At 41.3% G+C, this 13,523-nt stretch overlaps 1 protein-coding gene across 2 annotated transcripts in view; it reads left to right on the top strand.

The window, feature by feature from the left end:
* Positions 1–13,523, top strand: part of SDK1 (sidekick cell adhesion molecule 1) — a 662,005-nt gene that overhangs the window by 582,524 nt on the left and 65,958 nt on the right. Inside the window, exons 31-34 of one of the 2 annotated variants that reach the window (XM_032767751.2) lie at positions 3,242–3,345; positions 4,553–4,623; positions 10,652–10,787; positions 12,460–12,519. In XM_032767751.2, coding sequence (XP_032623642.1) covers positions 3,242–3,345; positions 4,553–4,623; positions 10,652–10,787; positions 12,460–12,519 — 371 coding nt within the window. The remainder of the gene's footprint in view (positions 1–3,241; positions 3,346–4,552; positions 4,624–10,651; positions 10,788–12,459; positions 12,520–13,523) is intronic. The other variant, XM_075069178.1, reaches the window with a different exon arrangement.

Here is a 13,523-nt window from a genome sequence, read left to right as displayed (position 1 = left end):
TATCCTCCAAAGCACTTGCAACCCCTCCCAGCTTGATATTGTCTACAAATTTTATAACTATACTCTCTATGCCATTATCTAAATCACTGATGAAGATATTGAGCAGGACTGGATCCAGAACTGATCCCCACCATATGCCCTTCCAGCTTGACTGTGAGCCATTGATAATTACTCTCTGGGAACCCTATAGTAGCTCCATCCAGGTTGTATTTCTGTACTTTGTTTATGAGAAGGTCGTAGGACACAGTATTAAAAGACTTACTAAAGTCAAGATATGCCACATCTACCACTTCCCCCCATCCACAGGGCTTGTTACCCTGTCAAAGAAAGCTATTAGGTTGCTTTGACACAATTTGTTCTTGACAAATCCATGCTGACAGTTACTTATCACCTTACTATCTTGGTGTTTGCAAATTGATTGTTTAACTATTTGCTCCATTATCTTTCTAGGTATTGAAGTTAAGATGACTGGTCTGTAATTCCCTGGGTTATCCTTATTTCCCTTTTTATACATTGGCACTGTATTAGCCCTTTTACAGTCCTCTGGAATCTCTCCCACCTTCCATGACTTTTAGAAGGTAATCACTGTCATGGAAGACGGGAGAGATTCCAGAGGCCTGGAAAAGGGCAAGTATAGTGTCCATCTATACAAAGGGAAATAAGGGGAACCCAGGGAATTACAGACCAGTCAGCTTAACATAATGTTTCTCCTTGTAGGTCATCTTTTCCAGCCCTCTGACTCCAGTGATCTGGAAAATACAAATAGTTACAGAACTTTCGATAGAGGGTTATGTTAAAATTCATCCCATCAATGCAATGTGATTATTTCTGTGGGAGCCCTTGTCTTGTTTTCAGAGGAAATGAGGGCCATTTTATCTGTATTTTCCATACTGAAATGAATAGATTACATCAGAGTGTTTAAACTTTGTTATCCAGCCTTAATTAGCTCCTGAGAGATGGTGGGTATGTCTACACTTCAAACTGGGCTGGATTCTCAGCACAAGGGGAGACATTCACACTAGCTTGACCAGGGCTAGTGGGCTAAAAATAGAATGTAGCTGTGGCAGCGCAACCAGTGAGAGGAGCTGGCTACCCTGAGTACATGGTTAGTGTCTTGGACAGGCATACAGTTAGGGTAGCTAGCCCTTCCTGGCACTCATGCTGATGTGCCAACATTCTATTTTTAGCATTCTATTTCTAGCGTGAATGTGATTCCTCAAGCTGGGAATCACACTCAGAGCTCAAAGTGTTGACATACCTGATATGCTGGAATTAAAGTTCTTTTAAAGTTCTACTGAAGTCATTGAGAGCCTATGAGAAGTTATTCATGTTGCAGTCCTATTCCCCCACTGACCTGCCAGTGTAAGTAAGGCTGTATCTAAAAGGCTATTGGCATGCTGAGAATATGGTGTCCAAGAGGTTAAGATGTAGATTTGTATTGCCTGTTAAAAAAAAAAAATATCAAGCAGTGGCTTCTGGTACATAGCAGGAGCTTTTACTTAGTCATGTGCCCAGGGACATAAACAAATTGTTACTACCCTTTGTCTAATTGTGCAGGAAAAATAAAACTTGAAGATTGTAGGACAAATGCAGACCTGATACATTGTCCTCAGTGGAGTTACATCAGGTCTGAATTATGCCCGGCATCTTTCCTGAAATCAAGGAGACCAGCTATGTATTTGGGAATTGACATTATCATTATTGAAAACCAAAGATTTGTATTTCAAAAAAGACCATTTCAGTTGCTGAAGGAAAGTGTCAGTTTTCTAATAGGGTAGAACTAAGGAAAACATTTCTTCTCCATCTTGCTAAAAGCATTTTCCTGGGGGAATCCAGAAAAGCAATATTTTGTGTGCCACTAGACTATGCCCATCCCTCAATGGTTAATCATCCTGTGAAGGAATGTGCTGCTCCTCTAAAGAAAAGACTGGAGCCTGCAGCTGGGACATCCTGGAGTGTAATGAAGGAGGCTGGGCTTTATAAATAAGAAGACAAGGCTCAGCTGGGGAGTAGAAGCCATGCAGGCAGCATGAGGTTTTTCTCAGGCTCCAGCAGACCAGCCTTATGAGACTCAGAGGGTTGGTGTTATGGACTTCAAGTTTTGGGAGCTCTGAATCAGGATCCAGTAATGAGGACCTTATGAAATTTGTTGTAATTTCTCCCGTCCTGAAGCCTTTTTATAAAGGGACATGCTGTTTTGTTAATGTGTGTTGGGTTCTGCTTGCCCTGAGCTGATAAAGCAAACCTTTTGCTGCCCAATCGGGAAATTAAGGTGGGACACACCTGCAACACCACACTGGGATGCAAAGGAGTGCAGAGGAACTGCTCACTCCCTTTACACATTCCTTCCCAATTGTTTTTTTGGCTCTGTAGTCACAATTGCATCTGCTGGCTGCTGGACAGATACTTCCAATTAATTAACTACACTCCCCGTAACTTGTAGCTCTGAAATTGAAGCTCTTGAAGGTGATTCAAAAGAAAAGCTAGAAGAAGCTTTGATAAGGTTATATCAGTTGGAAGTTGCTCTTGCATCTCTTAAAGCCATGCATATACAGAAGAGTTGTAGAGAATCTGCAGTCGCTGTCTCTACCAAATAATTCAGGGAATGGCACTAGCTTGAAATTGAATAGGAATGAAACATGCCAATCTTGCAGCATGATCTAGAGGATTAACTGGGAGACTGGTGGCCTCAGAGTTAATGCCAGCTGTGCTATTGACTCACTAGGTGGCTCTGGGAAAATCATCTAACCTATCTTTAGCTCAGTTTCCCTATCTGTAAAATGACAATGATAGTCTTTAGCTGCTCCACAGGTGTGTTGTGAGGATATATTAGGTAAAATATGAACAGCACTGTGAAGCTCTGAAACACTAATATACATGCTGAATTCTATTATTATTATTATTAATATGCCCTGCTCTTTTCTAGAACCAAAAGCTACCATAGATCTATCTGTGAATCATAGCTATGGCTATTCTGTAGTCCATCGAGAGCACAGAATGCCTGTCTTTAAGAGCTCTGTCCAGTCGATATTTGAGAAGGTGATGACAACAGTTGAGAGTTTGAGCAAATCCAGTGCTACTAGGAAGAAGGACAAGGCCAGATAGAAAGGGAGGAGTCTTAAGAGGAGATGAACTACTCTAATAAATTCATTTGCCTTTGAGCAGGTTCTTTGTAAGAGGTTTGGTCTCAGACAGCTTGTGAAGAGAATTCATCCCTCATCCTCATTATTATGTTTTACAGGCTGAACCCATTTACCTCTTATAAGCTGCGCCTGAAAGCAACCAATGATGTTGGAGATAGTGACTTCAGTGCTGAGACAGAAGCAGTCACTACTCTGCAGGATGGTAAGAGAGATGGAGCGGGAATATGAGCCTGCCCTTGGCATGGGTTGGGGCTTGGGTGGAGCTCGCTATAACCTCTAGATCACACTTTCCAGTGGATTTAATTCCATTGTATGCCTTAGACAGTGGTACCCACCCAGTTAAATGCAATTCTGTTCACAAACAATTGATATGGGTGGCAAAGAGCTGAATTAATAACAGGCAGCTTTAAGTGTCCTGGTGTGCCCTCTGAAAATGAACCATGTTTTCAATAGTTTCCAAATGGAATTAAACTCTGTTTCGTTGGTTTCCAAACTCTGTGCCAACCATTATCTTTGCAGAAATTGAATAATTTACAAGGGATCATTAAAAATAAATGTGAAGCTGTGCATATATTTGAAGAAATGTCTTCAATTGTTTTCACTCATGATCCACATTAGGCTGCAGTCCATCCAAATGGCTAAGGTGTGTTTAATTTACTTTGAGTTTAGTTACAGGGAATCCAGAACAGTTTGGCCTCCTTACAGTAAAATGGGTAAAAACTGAAAAAGATTCTCACTTCTTTAGCAAACTGTAATCATTTATTCTGTTGAGCAAACCTAGTGCATTACACTGTGGAGAGCTGTGAGCTCCTGATAAGCTTTTCCTTCTTTATTCCTGAGCTGATAAATACTGGGTGTTAAGAGAGGTAGCCTTGACCAGTGGTTCTCAAACTAGGGCCGCTACTTGTTCAGGGAAAGCCCCTGGCAGGCCAGGCTGGTTTGTTTACCTGCCGTGTCCAGAGGTTTGGCCAATCACAGCTCCCACTGGCCATGGTTCGCCGCTCCAGGCCAGTGGGGACTGCAGGAAGGGCAGCCAGCACGCCCCTCAGCCCGCGCCCTTCCTGCAGCCCCCATTGGCCTGGAGCGGTGAACCGCGGCCAGTGGGAGCAGCAATCAGCCGAACCTGCGGGCGCGGCAGGTAAACAAACCAGCTCAGCCCGGCCTGCTAGGGGCTTTCCCTGAACAAACAGCAGCCCTAGTTTGAGAACCACTGGCCTAGACAGAGGGGAGGCATGGGAGGTAACTGCCCATGCATAGGAGTACTCTTGTCCACTCTCTTTCCATTGAGCAACATAACACTGAAGCTGGGACAGAAAGATCAGTAGTGAAGGAAGAAGGGGTTGATGGAGTAAGTTTTCTGTGTTTTGCCACACTATTATAATCTTTTATTATGTTTGTGCTTTGTTTAGTTCCAGGTGAACCTCCACATTCTGTGTCAGTAACTCCCCACACTACCTCCTCTGTCCTCGTTCAGTGGCAGGTAGGTAAAATATAAAAATTACTAGAACATTTCTACAGTGATCTCAGATTGATGAACCTTGTTCGCCTAATGGCACAGTGCAGTGAATAACGTCTCTGCAAAGCGAGTATTAAAGCACACTGGAAAGACTGCAGCCTAGTTCCCTGCCTCTGATCCAGTTATATGTTATGATGAAAGATGTAAATTTCTGGTTCCTGGCTTTTAGTCTAAGAGGGACTGGGTAGTTACGCACCTTGAGGGAGACAGGAGACATAAAGGGGTTTCTACAGATGCCTGAGAATGTTTCTCTTACAAGTAGTACTATCATCTTGCTGATATTACTATGTATCACCGTTTGCCTGTACAATACGCAGCAGAGTCATTGTCAGAGCTGGTAAGGATCAGGGAACAAAAATCTCATTCAGTTCAGATTGCATATGATCTTCTTCAGTTGATAAAACAGGCAAATGTGCTGTGTCTGAGACAACATTCAGCCCTCCAAGGAATTCCACGTACACTTGGGCTCTTTCTTTTTGAGTTCTAAGGAATGGAAGTTTCTCCAGAATAATGGATGCTGAGAGTAACCAGGCCATATCTGCTTTAGAAATATATGCATTTTCAGTTTCTATTCCTATCTTTTCAGTCTGGCCTGGGGCTATTTAGATTTCCTGAAACTCTGTGTGCTATTACCCAAGACTTTCTTTTGCTAGTGAGCATTAATACAGAAAACCCAATGGGTTAACACAAGGTATCAGTGACCTGTTCCAGAAATTCTGTCCCATCCCTAAGCCTAAGAAAGACTTCTGCCCAAATAAGATGTGCATCTTTGACAGGTTGCATTCTAGCAGAAAACATACTGTTTACAATGTAGACCAGACTTCCTGCATGTTAGAAGAGTTTTCTTTTATGTGTGAGGGCCTGTTTATTGCCATGCAACAGTACTTAGAAGGTGTATCTGGCTATTCAAATAAATAACGAGCACGTGTTCATGCAACAACACACGTTGTAACTCTCTCACTTTCACTGCATGTTGACAAATGGAAGACATATTGAACAACTTTACCAATGTTAAAGAATAATGTAAACCTGAAAACACCAGCCAGTCTAAATGGGGAGGAGGGGAAAGAAGCTGTAGAGTCCCAAGCAAAGCTGAATTTTTAACTTTAAATTTTGTTAATAACTCACAAAATAAAATCCAAATGCACTATCTGTATTTGAATCCACTTATAGACTCGTAGACTTTAAGGTCAAAAGGGACCAATGTGATCTTCTGGTCTGACCTCCTGCACACTGCAGGCCACAGAACCTCACCCACCCACTCCTGTAATAGACCCCTAACCTCTGGCTGAGTTACTGAAGTCCTCAAATCTTGGTTTAAAGACTTCAAGTTACAGCGAATTCACTATTTATATTAGTTTAAACCTGCAACTGACCTGTGCCCTATGCTGCAAAGGAAGGTGAAAACCGCCCAGTGTCTCTGCCACTGGGGAAAATTCCTTCTCAACCCCAAATATGGCAATCAGTTACTCCCTGAGCATATCGGCAAGACCCACCAGGCAGATACCTCGGAAAGAATTCTCTATAGTAACTCAGAGCTCTTCCCATCTAGTGTCCCATCTCTGGCCATTAGGTATTTTTTCTGCTAGCAGTCACTGATAGGCCACATACCATCATAGGCAGTCCCATCATACCCTCCCCTCCATAAATGTATCAAGTTCAGTCTTGAAGCCAGTTAGGTTTTTTGCCCTCACTGCTCCCCTTGGAAGTCTGTTCCAGAACTTCACTCCTCTGGTGGTTAGAAACCATTGCTGAATTTCAAGCCTAAACTTGTTGGCCTGTTTATATCCATTTGTTCTTGCATCCACATTGGCACCTAACTTAAATAACTCCTCTCCCTTCCTGGTATTTATCCCTCTGATGTATTTATGGAGAGCAATCATATCCCCCCAGAGCCTTCTCTTGATTAGGCTAAACAAGCCAAGCACTTTGTGTCTCCTCTCATAAGGTAGGTTTTCCATTCCTTGGATTATCCTACTAGCCCTTCTCTGCTCCTGTTCCAGCTTGAATTCATCTTCCTTAGACATGGGAGACCAGAACTGAACACAGTATTCCAGATGAGGTCTCACCAGTGCCTTGTATAATGGTACTAACACTTTTCTGCATCTACTGGAAATACCTCGCCTGATGCATCCTAGAACTGCATTAGCCTTTTTCACAGCCACATCACATTGATGGCTCAAGTCATCCTGTGAGCAACCAATGCACCCTGGTCTTTCTCCTCCTCTGTTGCTTCCAACCGATAAATCCCTAGTTTGTAGCAAAAATTCTTGTTGTTTATCCCTAAATACATGACCTTGCACTTTGCACTATTAAATTTCATCCCATTTCTGTTACTCCAGTTTACAAGGTCATCCAGATCTTCTAGTGTGATAATCTGATCCTCCTCTATAAAACTGTTAAATAAGATTGGTCCCAAGACTGATCCTTGAGGAACTCCACTAGTAACTTCCCTCCAGTCTTTCGTATGAACCATTGTAGTCTCCCTTTTAACCAGTTCCTTATCCACTTTTCAGTTCTCATATTAATTTCCATCTTCACCAATTTAACTAATAATTTCCCATGTGGAATTGTATCAAATGCCTTACTGAAATCCAGGTAGATTAGATCAACCGCATTTCTTTGGTTCAGTCAGTCCATTATTTTTAAATGTAACTGGTAGAAAACAAGTGCTTTCCATCAAAGCTAGTTTTAATAATAATCTAAGATTGGTTTTAAAAGTTCTAGATGATGTTACTGTTAAATTCAAGATTGTGTATCACTTTACTTCCATCTTAGACACAAGAGTTTCTGTAACTCACATGATGTAAACAAATTGTTCTTATTACTGCTGCACACCATCCAGGCAACCACTCATAATCACTTTACCTACCTCAGCAGATCCCTTGGGCCTTTCTCCAGATAGATAAAAATCCTAAATAATCCATTATATCAAAAGCAGAGGTTTAGCCATAAAAGACAGATAGGAGTGGAAAGACCTGACCTTTCAGCAAAGTACCCTTTTCAAGGAAGAATCATCATTTTCATGGCAAAGAGAGAAAAACATCCTGGGCCATTTATCTTCTGAGTATTTGTGCTAGATTTGAAGGAGGAAAGGACTGGGGAAGACATGAAAGCATAAATACAAGATGGTTGTCAACAGATTCATGTGGAATTAAAGAAATATCCTTTAATTAGATGTATAACATAACGTGGAGCATTAGTGTCCCACATATACTCTTGTTCAATAGTGTTTACCCTTTTTTACATTATATAGGAAATGGTACAGTAAAGTATTTGTTCATAAACAAAGTCTTTCATGTTATATGAAGTGCTGTATGACACCTCTCTCTAATTAAAATGAAGCTGCATATGTTGGGTGTAAGAAAGGGCCTTGCTATTCTACTTTGACAGGACTAGCCCCCTCACAAAATTCCGCAGGCTCTCTGTGTCTTATGGGGACAAGTTGTGTCCGTCTATTCAGATGGATAGACAAGTGCATCAGATCATGTTATAGACTGGCAGGGGCACCTCTTCCTGGCAGAGAATGAGCACACTGGACAAGGGCACAGGCAACATTGGTGACCTCTTTAATGTGCATGCCCCGCAGAGACATCCTCAGGGCAGCAAGTTGGTTTTTTCTTCATATGTTCACAAAGTGCAAGTGACCAGGGATGATGCTAGGTTTGGCAGGATGCTACTGCAGTCACTCTGCGTGTGAATGCCTTGTACCTGCCTTTGGGAAGTTCTACTGCTTAGGGGTCACCAGCTATGGAATGTTATAAGGACTATCACTCGATACAGAAAATTATTCCTTATCTATTAATTATCTGTACAGTAATGAATATTCTTCAAGATACGTAGTCCGTATACATATTCCATGACCCACTCTCCACTCGTGCTACTGCAGACTCCACAGGCCAGGGTCTCTGAAAGCCGTGGAAGAACTGATGTGGGGGGGGGGGGCAGGCCCACCCCTTATACTCTCACACAGGCACCTGAGGAAATGAAGGATGCATGTGCTGCCCCTCCTGGCACTGCTAAATAGAAAGTTCTTCAACACATGCACACTGATGTGGTGCAATCACTAGCTGTGGAATATGTTTGCGGTCTGCACATCTTGAAGAATGTCTGTTACTGCACAGGTAAGCAATTCCCTTTTCCCTTAGCCTTAAGTTATGCACCAAATCCCCCAAAATACCTTTTGCCCTAATGCAGAGGCATTCTTTTTCCGTAGTACAGTCAGTTCTGGTGGGTGGCTTTTTGTTGGTGATGGTATGGAGCAGGAGGTTTTATGTTCTTTTTTCTTTTTCTTTTTCTTTTTTTTTTTCATAGCAGTATGCTAGACTGTTGCCAAATTCTTCTTTAAATTTTCCAGTATTTGCCTCTTTCCCTGTTTTAAATGGTTGAATTATTGGTTTTCACTTTCTTCTTCAAAATTACACCGGGTGTTACCTGGTATTGTCACTGCATTTCACCCCAGTAGTCACTGTTTCAGTGATGGACAAAGCTATTTCTGTGTAAAGTTTCCAAAGTACATGATGATCTTTCTGGAATTTAAAAGCAAGATCATTATAGCTACAGGCATTATCATTTACCCTTTCAGTTCCTTGCTACTTAAGTTTGAGAACATAGAGCTTTAGAAAATAATGGCTCAAGGTCACTTTTCTTCTCTGCCACATTAAAACTACAGTAAGCTCCTGAAAAAAAACACTTTTTTTTACAAACCATCATGACTTCCATATCCTGTCTATATCTAAGTAAGTCACTCAGATAAAAACTCTCTTCTCATTATAATGGATTTCTTAGGCTTTTTTTAATCTCTAGTTGGAGAAGGACCTGGGGGACTGCAATAGCATTCCTCTGCTAAGTATAAGTCCTATTGAGTGACAGAGTATGTTCTAGAAAATAACAAGTGTATGGATGGCCAGCCTGGTGGCCCTATGTAATTAGTATATAGCTCTGAACTGTTATTCCAGAGATCCATATTTAGTTCTCAAGTTAAATGTCTTGTTCTTCAACTTAGCCCAGTATCCAAAGGGAGTACCTTGCTGATGTGAGAACAGCAATGTTGGGCTCCATTCACTCCTCCTCAACCAGAAAGAAGATTATTTGAAGCAGGAGGCTTGGAGTGAGTGGAAAGAGCAGAATCCTGGGGGTCCCAATTTATTATATGCAAGATTCCTTGGGGAAAAAGAAACATAGTCTGAAGGAGTGTTATAGGTGAAACTTATACTCATGGCACAAAAAGGAAGAGACCGTAACCATCCTTTACTTCCTAAATTGCAGTTATTCTCATGACTTGTGTGTTTCTTTGTTTGTTATAGACAGACCCATGTGTCTTGAGGGATGAGTGTTCCTCACTAGCCAAATGTAAACAAGTGGCAGTACCTCATATGGAAGTAGGGCCGTTACTAAAATACCTGTTTTTCACCTAATTAGTTAAAACTACTGATCCTTATTCCACTTCTCATCAGCGACTCCTTGTCTCCAACCATGCTGAATCCAGGAAGCTGTCCTCAAGGAGAACAGCCAGGAGAGAATTGCTCTGTAATAGTAACGCTGTTGCAAAAATTTGAACTCCTCTTCTGCTGCTAAATGTCTGAAAAATTGGCTTCCTTTTCTGCTGTTTTTGTGGCAGGCAACATGTAGCCACATCTGTGTTTTTTGCCACTGGTTTGTCCAGCCAATTTGTCACACACAGGATCTTGTGCATTCAGGATGTAGGAAGCTCATGTTCTCGTGAATCAAATAATCCGTGGACTACTAAATCCAAAGCATTTCTTAATTACTGTCTCGAGTTAAAATAACAATGATACCTTTAAATGTTGTTTTGTAAATTCCATGAGTGTTTTGCTCTTGTATTGTTGATGGATCTGTTTTCACCAAAGATGTCTGAGTCCCTGTTGCACAGAACCCAGACTCTGGATGACACTGTCTAAATCAATGTCTTAAACTGTGTGATGTTTGTTGCATTGAACTTCTTACCAAGCACAGTGTGAACTTCTTGCAGCCACCAAAGGTTGAGAGTCTGAATGGCTTGCTGTTGGGGTATCGGATTTATTACCGGGAGCTGGAGTATGAAACTGGGCCTGGAACAGAGTCCAAGACTATTAAAGTCCCTTCAGCTTTACGAGCTGAGCTTACACGTGAGTAATCACACTGCTGTATTACAAGCTGATAATCCACCATTCCATCAGAGCCTGTACCCCTCATTACTCAGTGGAAAGGATGTAAATATGTGCCACAGGTGCTAAATTATTTAGAACTTAAGTACATAGGGCAGAGATGCTCAAACATGCTATTAACTATGGTTTAATCTGCATTATATTTAATGGCATTCTCCAATCCATGCGAGCATGCTTGAAGTGGCATTCTCTCTTCCTCTTTGTTTCTCCTCCCTCCATGCATACTCTGATTTCCTGCTTTCTCCTATTTCCATCTGGTGGTTACTGTGGTACACTATGTTCTGGCTTCATACACAAAAGGTAGCAGATGCATTTTGGAAAATGCATTATTTCAATAAAAGGTGTTGGGTTTTTTTTCCAGTCTGACCGAAACAGGTGATGCGAATAGTTAAAGTTTCTAAGTTTTTGTCGTTATTTAGGGAAGAAATGGAAAGGAAATAAAATAAATAAATAAAAAGCAAGAGTCTCATTGGTGTATAGGTTAAAAATTGTCAGTAAATATTTTATTGATGAAAAGAATACGGCGAAGGAGAAGAGTAAGAGAAAAATGAAGAGGAGATTTAAACAGAAGGAGGAAAGTAGGAGGGAAAAATAAGGCATAAGAATCAGCTAGGAGAGGAGGACCACGTGACGGCTCCGTAGCCTGAAAGATTTGGACTAGCAATAAGATGTCATTGTGATGGATAAGCTTCTGCCATGATTGAAATCAATGGGATTACTGTCAGATTAAAATACTACTCACTGTGAATAAGGGTGGCACAGTCTGGCCCTGCAGGATTTACATGGTGTGATAATGTCTTGCAGGATTTCTCAGTACTGGGAGAACCCTGTCTCCTATGGACACTGTTATGAGGATATCCATAGAGAGTAGATTTTCTTTAAAATAGCTTATGCATCAAATTCTGTCCTCATTGACAATGGCATTGTACATAGTGTAAATCAGGGCAGAATGTGACCCTAAAGGTTCCATAGCTGATTTTCTAATAGTGCTGTAGTATAAATCACTCACTGTGCTTTTTCAGGGAAGTCAGAGAGAGAGAGATTTTCAAAGAAAATTCCCTCTTCTCTTAAAGCAATACAGTGATATTTGTACCCAGGCATACCGCTCTTCCACAGTGACCTGCTGTTTTTATGTAGTTTATTATTACTGTAAATACCACGAAAATGATACGTGGGGAAACTTAGTTTGTTTTAACAAAATAAATCTCACATCATTTTAAGCGTTAGCTGTTTATGTCCCACATTTGGGGACTTTATCCTATGAAGCTCCACATTTAAGCTTTGGTAGGCTGAGAACTAACAGTTCAGTGCAGTGTTGGGAGTTTTCCCCATAGAATTTGCCTCCCTTAAACTCAATTGTTCTATTTAATCTAAGGAATCAGTACATTTCCCTGTGCTGTATATTTGTGTGATTCTCTCTGTGGTGATGAAATGCAACAGCCTCTTGTGAGTGAGATGCTTTTGATGTATTACGAGAGAGTGATGGGATTTTATTGCCCTTCAAGGTACAGTCCTAAAGCTCAAACTGTGTATGTATGTGCTGCATCATTTCCCTCTGTCTCTGCTGTACATCATTTGCAATAACTGTTTCCCTGCACTGTAACAAGCTTTCTGCTTTGCTTACTCCGAATAGCCCAAAGCAGCTTCCAGACAGTGAATAGCCCCTCTGCATTAACGACATATGAATTAACACGTAAGTGCACGCTGCCTTGGCTTTTTGTAATGGTTGGGAATACACTATGGGCAAACTTCTATGGTTCTCTTCACCGAATCATGCAGAAACCAACTCAGATTAATGACTCTGCTTCCTTTTCTTTAAATGCTACTTTCCAATACATCAAGACATTGATGATGCAAGTAGGTAACAGTTGAAAAGTAAGGCTGCTGTGAAGGTGAAGCATTATTGACTCTAACATCTCAGTATTTCTGATGCTAAATGAATTCTGAGTTTGTTCGCCTCATATTTCACAGTCCATCTGAGCTTAGCTGAATCACATGATTAGTCCTTTGATTCAAACACTGGGATGCTGAGGCACTCCAGCAAGTAGAGGGCTAATTTAGAAAGGGCCCACAGAATTTCAGTGCAACTCGGAGGTGTGTTCAGATGGAAATGAATAAAACAGGGTTCGATGGAGTTAAAAGGCAAGTTGCTTTCTGGTGGTGATGGTTCACTAGGCAGGTTTGGCCCCAGGCTTGTAAGTTACAGATTCTTAGAGGGGGAGGAAGTGAAGCCCTAGCCCCACATGCATTCAGATGCCTGAACTTGCATATGTTTTGTTTTCCTGGCACTGAAACCTTTCTCATGATTTTTTAACAACAAGAGCAATAAAAGTTCCTCTGTGTGAGCTGACAAGTGCTGCAATTCCTATCAAGATGGCTGTTTCCTATGGTATATCAATGTTTTATTTATAGGCTGGCAAAGCCTTAGTGAGGTATCAAAAAAATCATCTACTGTGTATCTGAAACAAGTCAGAGATGCTGGACTCTGACTCAGAGATGCAGGCAGAACACTTGTAAATACTTGTGTGAAGCTGAAATTAGAAGGACCCTTGTGATCAGATTCGTTGAACCTTTACTGAACTGATGGCCTGCCGGAAGCCACAGAGCTAGAGGTGTGGTATGATTCACAGATAACGGGGAAAAGTTATTGACAAGGGGAGAAATTCAGACCCATATCCAAAAACACACCGGTGTGAA

The sequence above is a fragment of the Chelonoidis abingdonii genome, chromosome 9, assembly GCF_003597395.2.
Source record: "Chelonoidis abingdonii isolate Lonesome George chromosome 9, CheloAbing_2.0, whole genome shotgun sequence".
NCBI classification, from domain to species: domain Eukaryota; kingdom Metazoa; phylum Chordata; order Testudines; family Testudinidae; genus Chelonoidis; species Chelonoidis abingdonii.
The sequence above is the reverse complement of the archived record's forward strand: the minus strand, read 5'-3'. Positions and strand labels throughout refer to the sequence as shown.